We start from the raw sequence: 20,551 nt of genomic DNA, 5'->3' as shown, positions 1-20,551 counted from the left end.
AAGATTGTTTTCCAATGCTAAATATTTTGCTACTTGTGTACAAATTATGTTATACTTAGCCTTTCTTGATATGTAGTCAATACAGAAATTATTCTTACTGTTGATTAATATGACAATCGATTAGAAAAGGTGGAACAAGAAATTTCTACCTACCACTTGTAGGAATGCAGGAATGTAGAAAGTAATGCCTACTTGACGTCCTCTTTGCAGTCAGTTATGACTTCTGGGTGGTAAAATTTTTCAAGTTAAAAACGGATTCTATTATTTCCCTGCTGTTCTGTTACATTATCACAGGCACGTGTTTTCAGTCAGCTTCTCAGATTAGCAAAATAACCTGCATAATTGTAGTTTTAAAATGCATTTGATTTTGATGTTAGTTTTTCTCTTACCCTTGTGTTTATCTTTGAGAAAACCCCTGACAATCTCCAATTTGTGTAAGCCAAAGTCATTCTTTATAGTAAACACAACTCCTGTTTGAGGGAAGCATCCCCAGCAGTGGGGGTTCTTTTAATGGACATGCTGTATTACTTTAATCTAACCCTTTTACCATCTGTTCTTCCCATAACAGTGAATGAAAAAAAGAACATATTTTATGTTTCAGGGTTACATTAGTAAAAAGTAAGATAAAAGTGATTTAAAAGCATGCATATGTTCTTAGTACAATGCAGTCTGCATCTGTGATGTTTTTTCTCATGGTTCAGACACAAATCAAGAGGAGAGCTGCTCATGCCTGATAGAGTGAAAGTTTTTCATAGAAAACAGGACTTTACCATAAGAGGGTCTCTCTCTATATTTTACAGCTAAAAATGATAAAAACCTCAATGACCTGCCAGAATAAAAATAGATAACTGTAACATCTATTATTGGAACATCTGGTATCTTTCCTGAGTTGGGTCATTGCTGCCACATCCAGATGAATGCAGAGCACCTGTCTGGAACATCCTGTTGAGGCAGGAATGAATCTCATGACATTAAAAGGAGACTATCTGTTGGTGTGATTGTGGTGGAAGAATGTCTCTGTGATCAGAAGACATCACCCAAGGGTGTGTGGAGATAGTTTACTGTAGGGTTTGAAGACAGCCTCCTTTGTGAAAACATGCTTGGGGACCTGGGCATCCATTACTGCTTAGAGGGTAGGACACTGTTGTCTTGGTAGCTAAATACACACGTCTAGATGAGTCTGGGGAACTGGAAGGAGCAAGGGCTCTGGAATTGCATCTCTCCTCTTAAACTTCATAGTCATGTGACCTTGGGCAAATTTTTCTTTTAGCTTCATTTGCTGCATCTGTAAATGGATTAATACCACTTTTTAAAAGTTTATTTATTTATTTTGAGAGAGAAGAGAGAGAAGAGACAGAGAGAGGGAATGAGGTAGGGGCAGAGAGAGAAGGAGAGCGAGACACCCAAGCAGGCTCTGCATTGACAGAAGCTAATCCAGGACTCAAATTCATGAACTGTGAGATCATGACCTGAGCTGAAATCAAGAGTTGGACGCTTAACTGACTGAACCACCCAGGCACCCCTGGATTAAGATGTTAGCATTTAATAAGATAGTGTCTGTGGGATCTCAGCATAGTGACTGGCACATAGCAAGTATTTAGTAAGTAGTTATCATTGTTATGGGTAATAGTTAGCAAATGCCAATCACATAGTCAACAGCCTCTTAATCAGTCACAGTTCATTTCCCCTTCCTAAGCAACTACAGTATTAATAGAGCATAATGGCTCTCTGAACTCTTAAGCTATATCATTTTTCTTTCCATTCAGAGCTGGGCCATTGTCTAACTTGTATTAAAGTTGTGTTCTGTGCACTATGTATGTTCTATTCACTAGTATAAGGGTGGGGCTGTATTTCTCATATCATCATGCATACTGCTTTGTGAATAGTAGGCACTCAATAAATATAGAATGGATCACAGGATGAATTATTGCAAGAAGTTCCCATTGGATGCACATTAAGTCCCAGCTGATGGCTTAGACCTTTAACCAGATGAGGTATCAGTCTCTTCTGGAAGGGATGATTCTTTCATGAGCTGAATCCCAAAGGGGAGCTGGGGGATATGGCTGTCCTTTGGCATCCGTTTCTGGCAGTCATCCAAGCTCTTTGCCTGCCAGCTTTAGCCCACCTTTGGTGGGTGGCATTTGGCTTCATGTTTCATGAGAACAAGGGCATCTTTCATTTGACTCATTTTTAAGTTTGCCAACATCAATGCCTGTTTTGAAAATTAAATTTTAAATAAGAAATAGGGATAAATTAAGGTGCAGAGTATTCTGAATGATGACAGATTTTCTTAAAAAAGAGAAACAGAGATTTCAGTAAAATTAACCAAAAATTAACTTTCAGTAAACTTTCTTCATTTGACTGATTTAATAGGGAATTAAATCAATCACCTTCTTAGCATTAAATGTAGGAAAAAGTGCCGTTACTTTTTCAAAGGAAGAATAGCAGATATTCTATAGCTCCTAAAACATTGTTTTGTTTTACTTGAAGATAGTGTAGGTACCAACAATCGCTGGAAGAATCATCTACAGGACTTGCATGTATTCCCATCCATCATGATCCCATTATCTCTCCACCCTTAAAGCACAACTTTGGGCTTTTAATCAAAGCTTGAGCAATAAGAACCAGTGGTACTGGGGCGCCTGGGTGGGCCAGTCGGTTGAGCCTCCGACTGTTGGTTTTGGCTGAGGTCACGATCTTTGTGAGATCCAGCCCCACTCTGGGCTCTGTGCTGACAGTGCAGAGACTGCTAAGATTCTCTCTCTCCCTCCCTCCCTGCCCCGCCCCCACTTGTGCTCTGTCCCTCTCAAATAAGTAAACTGAAAAGAAAAAAAAAATAACCAGTAGTGGGGCAGGTGGGTGGCTCAATTGGTTAAATGTCTGACTCTTGCTTTCAGCTCAGGTCATGATCTCACACTTCGTGGGATCGAGCCCTGCATTGAACTCTGCGCTGACAGCACAGAGCCTGCTTGAGATTCTCTCTCCTTCCCTCTCATTGCCCCTCCCCGCCCCCACTTGTAAATAAATAAACTTAACTCTCTCATAAATAAATAAACTTAAACAAACAAACAAACCAGTGGTACCAAAATGTACTTCAGCTTTGAAAATCAGAGTATTTGGAAGAAAAGGCCCTAGTGTTTAGGTGATTGGTCAGTGGCCTGATTTCTTTTTGCATTTGTGAGGTTGATTTCTTTATCCTTTAACATATATATTTTATCTCTTACATAACTGTAGGGTGGTACTGAAAGATACGACCTGTAGATAATGCAGTCTCGGGGGAAAAATCATTTTTATAAGATGGTGATGTGATAAACATTCTTGTTTACCCAAATGAAAGTTATTAATTAAAGACATTTACATGATACATATATAACATGTTTGCATTTTAAGAGTGCTTTGATATATATTATTTGATCCTTGTTGCAATCCCATAATGTAGATAGTCTGTGCTATTTTGCAGATGGGACAATCAAGACCCAAGGAAAGTGATCTTTTCTACAAGCCACACAGTAGTGCATAGGTATACGGCTACATAGTCACATGATAGTAGATCAGGGTCCTTCCATGTCTGAGTCCAATGTTGTTTCTACTGCACTCCAGCAGATAATTTTAAATTACATTTTAATGCATAAAATATTAATAGTCAGCAATAACAACAAAGATGTTTATAAAATTAAGTTACAGCTTTGTGGGTCAAGTTTCCTTTTCTTCAGAAAAAAATTTCATTTAATGGTTTTGTGTCTATTTTATAATAAGGCATCAATGTGCTATATAGGGCTTTTTTATTTTAAAATATTTATTTTGAAATTATTTCATACATAAGGAAAAGTTGCAAGACTAGGAATTATTTCTGTATACTAAACCTAGGCTCACCAGTACGCAACATTTTGCTTTTTTGCTTTGTTATTTTCATTCTCTCTTTTCTTCTCTATCTTCCCTCATTTGTTTTCTCTGAATCCTTTCATAGTAGGTTCCATATGTGATGCCTGTTTACTTAAACCTTAACACTTCAATGTGTATTACTTGGTATAGTGATTCTTTAGAAGTAGGAAATTGCAGTTTTTGTTAGAATTGCCAAATTCCCCTCCTTAGAGGTTGTATCAGTTGCCATTCTTACCAGCAATATGTGGAATGCCTGCATCCCCACACTCTGCCAGGCAACGTATGGTCAAGCTTCTGAAGTTTTGCTAATCTGATGGCTGAGAAGTGGTATTTCAGTGCTGTTTTTTTAAATGTTTGTTTATGAGAGAGAGAGAGAGAGAGACAGAGAGAGAGAGAGACAGAGAGAGAGGGAAAGAGAAAATCCCAAGCAGGTTCTGCACTGACAGCAGTGACCCTCACCTCAGGCTCAGTCCCACAAACCGTGAGATCACGACCTGAGGTGAAACCAAGAGTTTCACTGAGCCACCCAGGTGCCCCTTCAGTGCTGTTTTAACGTTTTTTTTTTTTTTTTTAAATTTATTTTCGGGACAGAGAGAGACAGAGCATGAATGGGGGAGGGGCAGAGAGAGAGGGAGACACAGAATCGGAAACAGGCTCCAGGCTCTGAGCCATCAGCCCAGAGCCCGACGCGGGGCTCGAACTCACCAACCGCGAGATCGTGACCTGGCTGAAGTCGGACGCTTAACCGACTGAGCCACCCACCCAGGCGCCCCTTCAGTGCTGTTTTAATTTGCATTTATTTTATTAAGAAGTTAACTATCTTTTCATATGTCTAAGAGTTATTTTTATATTTTTCATGAGTAGTCCATTCATAGCTTTTGACCATTTTTCATTGTGCTTTTTTTTCTCTTTCTAGCTTTTGAATTGAGAAATTGAATTTGTTTTGATTCTCTCATTTTTATGAATTTAGGTGTCTAAAGCTGCATATCCCATAAATGAAGATATATAATATATATGAATATATGATATATAATAATATATATAATGATATATAATAATATATAAATACATCATATATATTATTACACATAATATATATGATATATACCATATATATGAATATATATGATATATAATATCTTCATTATCTTTTTCCCAGAAATTCTGTAATTTATTTTTGTATTTGCCTATTTCCCCCAAGAGTTACTGAATAATTTTTTTTAGGTGAAAGAGCTTTATAAAAAATTTATTTTTTATTCATCATTTTCAGTGTTATCTGTAATATTTATACTTTGTGAAATTAACCGAGACTCTCTTTGTGAACTACTATTTGATCAATTTTGACGATTAGTCATGTACACCAAGGTTTATTCTTTATTTTTAAAAAATTTTTTTCCAACGTTTTTATTTATTTTTGGGACAGAGAGAGACAGAGCATGAACGGGGGAGGGGCAGAGAGAGAGGGAGACACAGAATCGGAAACAGGCTCCAGGCTCCGAGCCATCAGCCCAGAGCCCGACGGGGGGGGGGGGGGGGGGGGGGGGAGGGGGGGGGAGGGGGGGGGGCTCGAACTCACGGACCGCGAGATCGTGACCTGGCTGAAGTCGGACGCCTAACCGACTGTGCCACCCAGGCGCCCCAAGGTTTATTCTTTATTATCAGTGTGTAAGTTTCAATAGATAGCCCTAAAAGTTAACTAATTATTCTTTTTAAGTCTTTTGTGGTCTTTAAGAAAAAATCTAGGGACGCCTGGGTGGCTCAGTCGGTTGAGCGTCCGACTTTGGCTCAGGTCACGATCTCATAGTTCGTGAGTTTGAGCCCTGCGTCAGGCTCTGTGCTGACAGCTCAGAGCCTGGAGCCTGTTTCAGATTCTGTGTCACTCCCTCTCTCTCTCCCTCCCCTGTTTGCACTCCATCTGTCTCTGTCTCAAAAATAAATAAACATTAAACAAATTTTTTTATAAATCTACTTGTCCTATACTGAGAGTGGTTTCTTAGTCTCCTATTTCTCCTTGTATCTTCTATAGTTTTTTCTTTATATAGGTGGTATTGCTGTGTTAATTGATGCGTAGACAGAAAGACATAAAAAATGGTTTTAAACAAGACAGTGGTGTGATTAGATAAGTGTTTCAGAAAGGTCTCTGAGATAGCTGGGTTCTGGGAATACCCAATGCTAGCCGATGTTGGGGGCTCCTGGGGTTCATTTGTTTTTCCTGTGTCAGAAAGAAAGTGAGAGTGGTGGTGTCCAGGGGCTCCAGGGAGGGGAGAATAGGGAGTTATTGTTTAATGGGCATAGAGTTTCAGTTTTGCAGAATAAAGAGTTCTGGAGACGGATGGTGTTAATGGTTGCACAGGAATGTGAGTGTTCTCAGTGACACTGAAATGTACACTTAAAATTGGTAAGATCGAAAATTTTATGTGCATTTTACCACAGTTAAAAATAATTAAAAAAAAGGAAGAACACAATAACAATTAAAAAGGACCAGAAAGTGGAAAAAAAAATACTGCTCTAGACATTTGTATATAGGTTTTTGTATGAATATAATTTTCATTTATCTGGAAAAATGTGCAGGATTACATATGGTAGTTGTACGTTCAGTATTTTTTTTTCTTAGAAACTGCCAGACTGTTTCCCAGAGTAGCTGTACCATTTTCCCACCGGCAATATATAGGTGACCCAGTTTTCCTGTCAGCATTTGCTGTTGTCACTATTTTTAATTTTAGCCAGTCTAACAGGTATGTGGTGATATTTCATTGTGGTTTTAATCTGTATCTCCCTAATAGCTAATGATATTGAAAATCTTTTCATGTGATTATTTATCACCTGCATATCTATTTGGTGAAATGTCTTTTCATATGTCTTCCGCCCATGTGTTTTTTTATTATTGAGTTTTGGAAGTTCTTTATAGATTCTAGATTCTAGTCCTTTGTTGGATATGTGGCTTTGAAATATTTTCGCCCAGTTTACAGCTTGTCCTTTCATCCTCTTAACAGAGTCTTTTGTAGAGTGAAAGTTTTTAATTTTGATCAAGTCCAACTTGTCAATTTTTTCTTCTATGCTTTGTGTGTTTAGTATCAAGTCTAAGAAATCTTTACCTAGCCCCAGATCTTAAAGATTTTCTTTCTTTGTTGTCATTTTCTGATAGTTTTACAATTTTACCTTTTATATTTAAGTCTATGATTCATCTGAGTTAATTTTTATATAAGGTATGAGACTTAGGTTGAGGTTCATTTTATTGTTGCCTGTAGATGTCCAAGTACTTCAGTGCTGTTTGTTGAGAAATCTGTCTTTGCTTTGTTGTATTGTTTTTGCATATTCATAAAAACACAGTTGGGCATATTTGTATGGGGTTCCTTTCTGGATTCTGGATTCTGTTTTTATTGATCCGTGCATGTATTTTTCCAACAATAGCACACAGTTATGATAACTATAGCTATGTGGTGAGTCTCAAAGTTGGGTAGACAGATTCTCTCTCACACTTTACTCTTCTTTTTCAAATTGTTCTAACAATTCTAGTTCCTTTGCCATTTACATAAACACTATGCATTTATTGAAACTTTTCTGTCTTCTTTTAGTCACTTTATCTGACCTTTTAATTTGCTCTTTCCAATTTTGTTTCCTTGCATGTTTTCCAGCTTTTCTTCAATCTCCCTCATTAAATTTTTATTCAAATCTATTCTCCTTTTCACAGCTTGTAACTTATTCTTCACTTATTCGATTTCTTTGAATTTGGTCAGTTTTCATTGCTTTTTTTCCTGTTTTGATGTTGTTGTTGTTGGGTGGAGTTTGGGGCCCATTTCTTAGTTTCAAAATTTCTGATTCTGGGTGTGTGCACATCCGTGTGTCTTGTTGGACATACTTATTTCAGTTTGGTGTGTTGTCTTACAACTTTCCCTTATGGCATAGTCGGTTATTTGATGAGAATTTTTATCAGATGACATGGTTATTTCCATTTCATGTTTTTTTCCTACAGGAGTTTTATAGGGAGTTTAATTTTTTCTCCCTACTCCTTAGCATTTCATGAGTTGGGTTACTAATTAAAAAGCACTCTGTCTTGTCAGTTTTGTCAAATACAATTGTGTAAATGGATGACGATGCTGGTAGAGAGGGTACAGAGGAAGATGGGATTCACCTGTTACTGTTCTTCTTTCCTGTCTTCTGGACCCATGATTTCCTCCGTGTCCTCCTTTCCTTTCACTGCCATCTGTTTTATGGACACGACCCATTCTCAATTTATACTCTTCTCTTATGAAAACGACACTTGTCTTGAGCTGCTACCTTAGATTTTGCTTGATTTTGAGCCCCTTTCCTGTGGCCAGTGCTGTGAACTACCAGATACTGACTTCTGTTCTTATTTTGGCACTTACTTATGGTAACTGTTTTCTTTCTGCAGATGATTTTGTCTGTTTTCCCAATGTCCAAAGCTTCTCTTTCTCTCTCTCTTTCTCTGTGTTTCTTGGAGTCTCTTACACCTGCCCTTACAATACTCTCTGCACCTGCAGGCTCATAGCAGCTGCTGTTTGACTTTTTATTCTTATTCTTTAATAAATAGTTTGACATTTAGCATATTCTCTGCCTCCTTGTAATGCCAATAGGATGGGTCATGGGTGATTCAATTTGTGCTCTTTGTTGACCATATAAGTATGGGGGTAGAATGGGCAAAGAGGTACATATTCAAATGGCTGACATATGCTCATTCATACTCAGAAGACTCTAGAATATAATAATTTATTGACCAAAAGGCATCATGTAGTCCCTATAAAACTTGTGCCACAAGGGGATACTTGGGGGAAAATTGACATAATAGTAAAATAAAACTTACATAACAACTTTCTTTTTATACCATGGCAATAAAAATTCTTGGACTTGGATTATAGTTCTAAATAATTTATATTCTTTAAAAAAGTGAAATATATGGACAGGCATAGGAATCCTCCATTTTAACACTAGAAAGGATACCAAATGATGATTATATCATATAGAATTTTAAAGCTGAAAGAAAAATTAGCATCTAATCTAATCCAATGTATCATTCTTCAGGTGAGGTTAAGAAAGACAATTTGCCTAAGGTTACTCTGAGAGTTACTAGCAGGGTGGACCTGGAACCAGGTTCTCTTGGCTCCCTGTCCCTACTTCCTCTTCCATTAAATGACCTCTATTCTGGTTTGGTCTTTGGTAGGTTAAGTATCACCATGACCCTTTTCCTGTTGCAACAGAAGAAATTAAATCACTTGCCTGAGATTGTACCTGTAGTAAGCAGCAGAAGTAGGCGTGAGGATAGACCCAGAGGCTTCTCGCCTTCTTATGCAGCATTCACTGATTGTACAGCATGCTCCGCACGTATTGGCTGCCTTCCTTCCTTTCTGCTCTCTCTCTTTCCCCTAAGACTTGATGAACACCTGAAATTTTTCAGATCAATTTATGGGTCTGTAGTGTTCTCCACAGAGTTGACACCTACTGCGGTTCATTTTAATGGGATGAATGTGGCTCAGAGATTTGATGGTGCACACAGGTGCAAGTATACAGGTCTTGAGAAACAAAGGTTTGCAGTTAGGCTTTTCCTCTGTGCCTCTAAAGCAGTGTGAGATCTTGGTCTAACTCAACCACCCAACTTTTGCCTGCTTCAAGGGCAGTACGCCTGCTGTCATGGTTTCCTCACTATTGACAAGAGTCTTATCCATCAAATTCGTCTTTGGGTGCTCATGAAATGTATACCTCATGTATGCCGGGGTTGCCTTGCGTTGAATTTTCTTTGTGAGCGAAGGACAGAATGTTCTTCTCTGCTGCGCCAATAGCACTTCCCCATATGCACTCAGGGAAAGCTTTTTCCCCTCTCAACAAGGCTCAAAAGTCTTGACTGGAGTACTTCAGAAATAGACCTGGTTTATACTTTTATCAAAACAAGCAGAGTCTGGGCAATTCCTGGCTTGGAAGAGCACTGATGATCTGAAATTTTCCTAGGTAAGTGCACAAGTGGTGTTACCAAAGGGCAAATGTCGAGCACTCTCGTCCCCCCTCGGTAAGGAGACGTGTGCCAACCCTCACTTGCTGAAGGTGAATGTGGTGTCTTAGAAAAAGAGACGCTGGCATTCATGGGGAGAAAAGACTGATGGCAGGTGGAGGTGTGATGTAGGGAAATGGCACTCAGGATCCCTTGTTGTGCTCATCTTATGGTTCTACAGGGAGAGAAGTTGCATTTACCTTTTTTTTTTCTTGGTGGAATATGCTGATAGTCCATGTGTACCTTTGGAAAATAATTAAAATAATAATTAGATATGGTAATAGAAAAATCTTGAGCTTAGAATTTGTGTAGTACTCTTTCCTGAACTTGCTATGTTATTAGCATACTTTGGATTTCCCCCAGGGGAACCTCTGTACCTCATCTCCCTGGCTCTAAGAGCCCCAAGCAGAGCTGCCTGAATTTCTCCTAGGCTCCCCCACAGCACCACACATCCATCCCTCTTTCTTCTGGGGTAAGAAATAACATGTAAGTGGACTCATATTTTAGTTCCTGAGACTGTATTTTTGGTTCCTGCCACTTTTCTGGAAATCTAACATTGGATCCTTTTTTCTCTCCTTGACAGTGTCCTCTCTCAAGGGTAAAATCATAGTTTGGAGTGCAGGCTTTGAGACCAGATAGACTGTGGGCTGGCCATACCATCTTATTAAAACCCCCCAGTGATGCAGTTTCCCCATCGAGGAAATGGAGATATGTTACTGTCCAGGAGGCTGTGAGGATTCAATGATATAATGTATGTACTATGGTTAGCAATTGCCAGGCACACTGTAAGTTCTCAATAAATGGCATCTATTATGATCTTGGCAGGTAATCTCTACACGGCACCTAGATTTGTGTTTGGCATAAGTAAGCAAAAACTGGTAGAAATCGTATTACTCTTTAGTGGCTCATGAGGAACTTCAAATTGAGCATACCTCCTAGGGAGGTCTGTCACACCATTTATGTTTTCTTTCAACACCAGATCACACACTCTGGCAACAGGTGAGCAGTGTGATCCCAACACAGTATTGCCTGCGGCTGTTTTGCCCTGACGATCCTATGCATATTTGAAAGTTTACTTTAGGAAGCAAGAAACACATCCTAGTGAATAGACTCAGTCTGTATGGACAAGGCTTTTTAAAAGTATGTTTGCCATTGAATTAGTTAGGCCTTCATTAACTATCCTATTGTGTATCAAGCATGGCCCTCAGAGCACTAAGTCTGGCATGAAGAGTGAAGAGGGTGCAGCACTTTGGAACTTAAACCTTATTTTCATTTTGTCTTTTAATTAAGAAAAAAATGCTGAACAGTAAATTGAAATAGAATATAGAGCTTTCTTGGACTCTCCCTTTGGCACTCCCATTTGGGTAGTGATGAAGAGCTTGGGTTTCAATCTTGACTGCCACCCACTAACCTGGGCCTGAACAAATCATTTTCTCTTTGGGCCTTAGTTTCTCTATTCATGCAATGGGTTACCAATATCTTCATGAAAGGGTTAATATTAAAAAACGAGGTGAAGTCACTCACAGGAAGTACTTCCAGCAGTGGGTGGTATTTAGTTCCCCCCTGTTTGTTATTATTATTTTCATCTCCTCCTTTCAGCAGCCAAAAGGATTTTCTTTTGAGACACTATGGCTCTTTAACTGATTCCAAGTCAGAGGTGCCCAGTGTGGTGCTAGAGTTTATAGAGCTTAACCTGGTGCCTTAAGCCCAATGTGACCTTAGTGGTGCTTGCAGAGTAAAAAGGCTATTTTTTTTTTTTTGAAATGTACTTTCCTCACTCTTTTTGTTTCAGTATTCGGGATTTCACACGGAAAGATCTGAATCCGATCACGACAGCCAGTGGGGTGGAAGTCCCCTGACAGACACAGCCTCTCCGCAGCTCCTGGACCCCGCGGAGAGGCCAGGATCTCAGCATGACGCATCATGCGCCTACAGACAATTCTCTGACCGCAGCTCTCTCTGCTATGGCTTTGCGCTGGACCATTCCAGGCTGGTGGAGGAGAGGCATTTCCACACCCAGGCCTGCGAGGGAGGCCGGTGTGAGGCAGGCAGGTACTTCCTGGGAACGCCGCAGGCCGGGAGGGAGCCCTGGTGGGGCTCTCGTGCAGCCTTGCCCCTGACCAAGTCCTCCCCAGAAAGCAGAGAAGCCTATGAAAACAGCATGCCTCACATCGCTTCAGTGCACAGGATCCACGGTAAGGGTAGTTGAAGTGACTCCTGAGCCGGCAGCTTTGAGCCCCTGAGCAGGTTTCTAATATTCTAGGTTTGACACTGGAGTGACTCACCCAGTGGTCTTCTCCTTTGAAATTACACACCAGCAACTCACACTAGGGGGGTTTTACAAACCAGAGCCACTCATTTGAAGTGTATTAATTTTTGGTAATGTTTGCCAAATGCATTTATTTTTGACAGGTGAGTAAAAATGATTCCCATTTTAAGTATCATAGAAAGTGTAGAAATTAAGGCCAATTTTTTAGGAAGTCTGTTGAACTTATAATTGGTATGCACTTAAATTTCTTGCGTGTTAGTTTCTTCTATACTCTTATGCTTCAGATGTGGACCTCGGTAGTTTTGGGGCTCGTGTAGTAGTGCTTCTCAATAAGGACACCACTGTTGGGGAGGCCAGGCTTTGCTTCATGGCCTGTCACTCACTTCACAGGTGATTTACCCTTCCTGGCCCTCTGGGCATTAAATACTGATAACCACCCTTTTCCCCCATTATTAGGACAACCCATTGGTCCCTGTGAGTAAAGGATGAAGTGATAGAGAGAACCCATGGAAAATTTCCCCTTGGGATTATGACACAGTTTTACGAGCACACAGAAATGGGCACTATGGTTGAAGTCTTCAGTGGCAGTAATGCTCTTCTTTGTTCATTTCAGAGTTCACTGGTGAAGGGAAGCCCTTTCTGTCCATTCCAAGTGTGGGTCCAAGCAGGTCTCTGACACCCTCCCTATTTCATTACAAGTCAGTGTCCTTTAGACTGACCTGACAAGATGATGTTACTCTTCTTGCTGGGTCTTTAGGATGAGAAATGTGTTAGACAATGTTGTACTCACCCATAGTCTCCTGTCAGATACCACCCAGGCACTGACTGTCTTCTGTGAAGGATTTTAATTTGTTTCCATTTTTGCTTTTTTATTTTTCTGCTCTTGCTTTGAGTATCTCTAGTATGGTAGACTGGTAATGGAAACCCAGGGCAAAGGGCAATTGCTTGCCAAAGAATGGAGTGAAGTGAAAATCCTGGCTTAACCTACATGGTCTGGAAGAAAATATTAGAAATAAAATAAGAAGAAAAAGGAAAAGGAAAGCAATGAATAGTGTGATCCAGGGCTTCTCTGCTGCATTAAGCAGTTTACAGCTTTCGTATGCCCCTTCCTGATTTTCTTCTCTCTTTTTATATTGACTTCAGAATGCTTTGAGACTAGTGGAATTTATGGAATATATTTTGGATGCATTATTCCTCTATATTAGATCTCTCTCCTTGGTTCAGAACAGATTGTTATTAACATTTAAAACATTTATTTGTTTGTTTATTTTTTAAAAACATTTATTTATTTAAATTCAAGTTAGTTAACAGACAGTGTAGTATTAGTTTCAGGAGTAGAACCCAGTGATTCATCACTTCCATCTAACACCCAGAGCTCATCCCAACAAGTGCCCTTCTTGTTGCCCGTCACCTATTTAGCCCATCTCCCCATCCAACACCCTGCCAGCAACCCTCAGTTTGTTCTCTGTATTTAAGAGTCCCTTATGGTTTGTCTCCCTCTCTGTTTTTATCTTTTTTTCTTCTCTTTCCCTATGTTCCTCTGTTTTGTTTTGTTTCTTAAATTCCACGTATGACTGAAATCGTATGATACTTGTCTTTCTCTGACTGACTTATTTTGCTTAGCATTTATTCTTCACCTTATTTCAGAAACAATCTAAGATACCAGAATTACTGTATGAGTATATGTGAAGCTGAGATATATACCTCTAGATTTGAGAAAAAGATACTTATGTTTTTGATTGGGACAAGATATATTTGTGTGTGTGTATATATATATATATGTATATATATATATATACATATATATATATATCTCCATACATACACATATGAATATATATATTTAACCCTCAAATAGTTATAAAACTAGCATTAGAGCTTTATTGTAACTCTACTTATGATACACTTAATAATTTTAACATTTTAGATGATTTATTTAGAATTGGGAAAGTAGTCCAGTCTATATCATTGTCTTCCTCAAATCCAATGGAAAGCATTTTCTAAGTATCAGTTTAACATAACATTTCTTTAGAAAATAACATAAACCAAATGCTATGCATTTTAATTTTATTTTTTACAGTCAGGCAGATCCAATGATATGCATACATGGAGAAGTATAAACACGCTACCATTTTGCTAATTGACATCCACAACCCATGAACAAGGTTTACCTTCTAAAAAAACTTGTGATAAACTTCCTCTCCACTTAAAAGCCGCTGAAAACTATGAATGCCAGGATGATAGACTGACGCTTTGTTTGTCATGAAAGCCTGTGTCTGTTTCAAATATTGGTGCATATAGTTAAAATGAAAGATGAAGGTTTCTTTTAATAAGAAAAAGAAAATGCCCTTGCATTTTGGAGGGTGAATTTTGAGACCACTTTTTACTTTTTCTAATTTCTAGGGCGAGGTCACTGGGATGAAGATAGCGTGGTGAGTTCTCCAGACCCTGGATCTGCCAGCGAATCAGGTGACCGATACCGCACTGAGCAGTATCAAAGTAGCCCACATGAACCTAGCAAAATTGAAACTCTGATAAGAGCCACCCAGCAAATGATTAAAGAAGAAGAGAACAGATTGCAGCTAAGGAAAGCCCCCCCAGACCAACTGGCCTCCATTAATGGAGCTGGGAAAAAACACTCCCTCTGTTTTGCAAACTATCAACAGCCCCCACCAACAGGGGAAGTCTGCCACGGCTCTGCTCTTGCCAACACTTCACCATGTGACCACATCCAGCAGAGAGAGGGAAAGATGCTGAGCCCCCACGAAAATGACTATGACAACAGTCCCACTGCACTGTCTCGAATAAGTAGTCCCAATTCGGATCGCATTTCGAAATCCAGTTTGATCCTAGCTAAAGACTATCTACATTCGGAAATGTCTCCACATCAGACCGCGGGAGACCATCCCGCCGTCTCTCCAAATTGCTTTGGTTCTCACCGGCAGTATTTCGATAAGCATGCTTACACATTAACTGGATATGCCCTGGAGCACTTATATGACACTGAAACCATTAGAAACTATTCCTTGGGCTGTAATGGCTCACACTTTGATGTAACTTCCCATCTAAGGATGCAGCCAGACCCAGCACAAGGACACAAGGGAACATCTGTTATAATAACCAATGGAAGCTGATGTTTTTCTAAAATATTTTGTTCTTTAAGGATCTCTGAAACATATTTATAGTTTAGTACCCCATTACTAGCATTTACTATGCCACAGATGGTTAGAGAGGATAATTTAAGTTACTGGGTATTTGACATGTGTTCCTGTGAAATCAAAGAAAAGAGCACTTGCGTTCAGGGTTACACACAGATAATGGAGCTAAAGTGAATACATACATTGCCCCTCTAATTATATGGGAGCCAGAATACATAAATTTTGAATTGAAAAGTACTCTTGTAGATTAAGTGAGCATATACACCACATGAAAGACTGGTGGAGGACAGCATTGCATAGTGAGGATCCAGTAAACCTCATACACACAGACCAACCACGATCCACAGACTGCTGTGCACACTTTGCATGCAGAAATATAGACTATACACCTTAAATACAACCCAAACAGGTGAGTTTTCTTAACCTTAGCACATTAAGTGTTTTCAAGAAATTTTCCTTCCTAAAATAACTGAGAAAGAGAGAGATACATCTTGTAAACCGGTTTCTTAATTGTGGTTTTGACCAGCCAGCTCATTTGGTTCAGGCATAAATTAGGGAAATGGTTCTGGATATGGTACAAGAATGAGTTTCCACCTGGTATCCATTATAAGCAATCAGGAAGTGGTCATTTTTCACCTTACTTTTGAGTTAGACAAGGAGCAGGATCACACTGACATAGCAGTAAGGGTTTTCTAAGTAAAAGCACCGAGATGTTGGGACACACTTCAAAAACCTAGTGTGCCTAACTGGAAATAGTTTACTAAAGATGGAAAGGCCAGAGGCATAAGAAATGAAATGATATCTCAACACAACAAGTTAAGGCTCAGAATATGTAATCAACATATTCGAGGCTTATGAAACCAACTGAATAAAATCCTCAAACCAATTCACCAAGAAAAAAAGGTCGATCACTACAGAAAACAAGTAAGGGAAGCCAGTGAAGTGCTACATAGCAGCGGTGTAAGTGTTTGAAAAACATTTCAAAGCACAGATGTGCAAATGTGACAACATGTGGAGAGCCTCAGGAAAGAGCCTCAGATAAAAGCATGGGCTGATAGACAAGTGGTTAAAAGTGCACGAGTATACTTCGATTGAAAGAACATGCAAAGCTCTCATTTTCCTTATTGTTTGTAAATGGCAAAAACAACAAGCTTGGTGTTAAGTTCGTGTGATACGGTAGAAAGACCAGCAGACTGGAATGCAAGATCTCTGGGTTCCAGTTCTGACACTGCCAGTAACCCATTTGGGGAATATTAATGCCTGGGCCCTACTTTCTTTGTCTGTATGGCTATTCTGATGTTTCATGGTTTTGTGGATCGTTGGTGCAGCAGAAGTATACTTGTTAACCAGTTAACTCTGTGCTGTCAGTTGTCAAGACTGATCACTCTGGCTTTTCTGCCCTCGTACAGAGGTCTAGGTGCTTTGTAACTTCAGCAGGTACAGAGGCTCTTTTAAGCATGTATAGCTGTGATCAACTTTCTGGTTCAGCCAAAATGTAGACGGTAGAAACTGATGAGGGAGCAGAAAAAAAAGTAAGATTTATTTAATGCGCTGTTCTCTAGGAATCAAAGCAAAGTGACACAAGTGATTAGAGAAATTTCATAGGTAGTATTTCCTGGGCGTCCCATGTCTCAAACTCTTGCCATATGCAAGGAGGGGAATGTATTGGAAGAAACTGACTTATAATTTTGAAGGCAGAACATGACATTGACCACTCAGGGATTAGTACTCTATGTTCATCATTTAACACAGTTATTTGACAGTTTATGGGTAGGTGACAATCTGAATGATGATAATTGGAGAGAAGAAGACCGGGATGTTTGTATAGAAGAAAAGAGGCTACATGAAATTGAGTAAGTATTTCTTGGGTATGACATAGCAACATTTGTCTTCTAAATGGAAAAAGTTTCTCACAAGTGAGAAAGTTAGTGGTTATCATATATACTGTCAAAAAAACTTCAAAGAACAATAAAAATGACATTTTGGGCCATAGAAGCGAAAGTGTTCAGTGATTTTGAGACAAATATTTATGAAAAAACCCTGGAATACATAAAATACATTTTTGTTCAATTTGAAGCATGAAGTAGGAATGCTAACATGTTTGGAGAATTCTGTAGATGGGTAAATGGTTCAAAGACACAGGTATCTGAAGAATATGGTGTATTTTGGAAAGGAAATCTATACAGATGGGTTTTATTGATGGATATACATTCTACCAAAAATGTCAGAGACAGATGCTATAAAATAAATTGAACCTTAAGAATCAAGGGAAATGAACTGATGTAAAAGAAAAGAATGTCATTAAAGAGATTTCACTTAAATTTTAAAATGATATAGTTAAGTGATGAAAAATAAATTATGAACTTTACAAATGGGGGTAATCAGAAGGAATAATGCTCTTTAAAATGATATGACCCATATTTTTAAGTGAAGACAAAATTAACTACATTAGATCTTAATTAAAAATTTTGGCCCAGTTTTAAATACAAAGCATTTATTTAGTTTACAGGTCAATAACTTTATAGTAGCAGATTTATTACATTACATATAATGCCTTATAGGCCCATAATATTATATAGCTTACCTTTTTTGCAATGTGGCATAATTATTACAAAATAACCTCAAAATAAGATGAGACAGTTTATGACAAAGTACCTTTTTAATATACACAAAAATGTGTTCAAATTTATTTATAATCTGCATTATCTTGTCCTGTCCAATAACATATTTCCTCATAATGAAGATGGCATCTGTGTCTTCTTAAGATGTGGGATGTAAAATGCGTATGTTCCCAATAACTTAAAGTTAAATTGGCTTTAGTTTTAATCCTTGATTTCCATAACTTTGCTAAATGTTGAGAATCATGATACTAGATTGAAATAGAGAAGTCTGATTTTTATACCCCCTTTGGAATTCATAAAAATGTGCTATATCCAATTATTAGTATCATATGTAGCAATTCCATTAGAGGATACAAAGTTCATGCTTTCTAGGAGTAGTAAGAATATCTTTATTGCCCATTTTACGTACCTGTCATACCCAATTTAAAAATTTGGATGACCAAAGAAATAAATAAATATTTTCCCAATGTTTCTTGAGAAAATTCCATTAAAACCTTTGAGAATATACAGATGTGATGTATTATTTTTAGATGCATGATATTAATGTTATAATCACTACAGGTCGGACAATTCAGTGTACTTCAGTTTCACAAGTCTTGTGACATACTGTGCTGAATATAATGGGCTAGCTTTTCTAAGCTGTAATTGTCTGATCCAGGATAATGTGACACAGTGCTGATGTGACATTCAAAATGAGACAGGATGCAATAAATGATTTGCTTGCCTTCAATGTTTATACAGAAAACCCACTTATTCTCTCTTGATTATATTTTATAGGGCTAGAATACTTCCATCGGGTACTATTCTTAATTCTCTCTACACCCTGCTGCCACATGCTGCCTTTGGGCAGAGAATCCCACTTAAAATGAGCTTTAATGGGATCGTCCAGAAAAGGATAATATGCTCCATTTTCTTTTATTTTTTAAATGAGGGATAAGGATCTATTCAATAAAAGGTCATTTGGAAAATATGCATAGCTATTTTAAAATAAAATGAAAGGCTTTTTACCCCCCAAGACCTAGACCAAATAAGTTTGATAGAAGACACTACAGCTGAAGAGACATTCTGAATACAGATATGTTATTTTATAGCTCTCTCTCTTTCAAGAGTAGGACATTACTAAGATAGTCAGTGCAATTCTGTTAGTACTAGTAGTATTTGGAAGTGACAGAGTGAATGCTGATATTTGGAAAATTGAGGATTTGCCTATTTGGGGGGGTCACTTAGTTTTCCCAGTGGAATAGCTTACACTTTAATATACTTTCTTTGATTTAAAAAGTTTGAATGTCCAGATTTGGTTCCCCAGTTCAACTCAAACCGTAGAACATAGATATACATTCTATTTTCTGAATGATTTAACAAAGAATGTGAATCCTATGGCTCTCCAAATAAGTGATTCAATTTTAATGTAAATGTGTTTTTGTGAATAGAAATTTGACTCTAAGACAGCAAATCTATTGGTTAGTTCTTATTGGGACATGCATTGCAGATAAATTATCGTTCAAAACTTTAAATGAACAACAGAACAACTATGGACACATGTAAAGGGTATGTTACGTAGAAAATACTCTTGGGGGAAATTTCCATGTGGTGCTCATTTCTTGTGCATAAAAGTTGTACGGGTAGCGCTCAAGTTAAAACGTGATACTGTGCTCATATCCAAATGGGGATTTGTTCAGAGTTCCTTCTCTAGCACTGTATGCAGAAAGGCCATACGTGTGAGTATGTATGTGTGTATGTATGTGTGTGTACACGCACATACATACACACACAACTGTAAAGCAAGTAACAAGATTCTGTTCTACTGTGCTCCTTAAAAACTGCTGGTTCACATGAGAAATCCTAATGATTTCAAACCAAACACTTATAATTTTATTTATTGCAATTTTGCTGCATGGGACTTTGCTTTCATACACCTACATAGTGGAGAGTTTGTCCTAGTTTGCTGATCTGGAACACATTTAATCACAGTTGAATTTACACCCAACAACCCTGATGTGTTTACATTTCAAAAGAATTGAAATTGGCGTGGAAAAAGTTTTAGAAGTACTGCAACTTTTTTCCGTTTTTTTCCAAAGGGAATTATTTCAAAAAGAAAAATGAAATGTACGAGTAGGCACTTGAAAAAAAGATAAAATATTTTATGTTTGTTTTTTGACTGACATGCTATAAAAAGGCTTATATTTGTGAAAGAAGATAATGATTGCCGATATTTCAAGTACCATCTTGCAATGTATAGTTTTTAGTGACATCGTAGTATAAATCTGTAATTTGAACTTTTGCTTTGGAATGTAAAGTAGAAAATATTAGCTATGTCAATGATATCTTGCAAAGTGTTCCCATTTATAATTATTTATATTGTAAATAGCTTTCTGAAGTAAATTCGAAGTTAATGTGCATAAAATGTATTTATTATGTGAGGAATTTTTTTGGTTTAAAATATAGTTACCAATATGCAGTTTGAGTCTGGATTATTCATTGCATGATAAGTCCATAGGATAAAACAGACTGTCAACTAGAAGATGGAACTGTAAAGAAATAAGAACCATTTGAGCTCCAAATTCGGTTGGAACAGGTAACACACACATACACACACACTTTAGGAGCCTAGCAATAGAAG

The 20,551-nt window shown here is 38.1% G+C and overlaps 1 protein-coding gene across 1 annotated transcript in view; it reads left to right on the top strand.

The window, feature by feature from the left end:
- SIM1 (SIM bHLH transcription factor 1) overlaps positions 1-15,286 on the top strand; it is a 64,386-nt gene extending 49,100 nt beyond the window's left edge. Inside the window, exons 10-11 of the mRNA XM_047860097.1 lie at positions 11,676-12,078; positions 14,556-15,286. Coding sequence (XP_047716053.1) covers positions 11,676-12,078; positions 14,556-15,286 — 1,134 coding nt within the window. The remainder of the gene's footprint in view (positions 1-11,675; positions 12,079-14,555) is intronic.
- Positions 15,287-20,551: the final 5,265 nt, after the last annotated feature.

The sequence above is a fragment of the Prionailurus viverrinus genome, chromosome B2 (assembly GCF_022837055.1).
Source record: "Prionailurus viverrinus isolate Anna chromosome B2, UM_Priviv_1.0, whole genome shotgun sequence".
Classification (NCBI taxonomy): Eukaryota; Metazoa; Chordata; class Mammalia; order Carnivora; family Felidae; genus Prionailurus; species Prionailurus viverrinus.
This window is presented reverse-complemented; position numbering and strand designations above follow the sequence as displayed.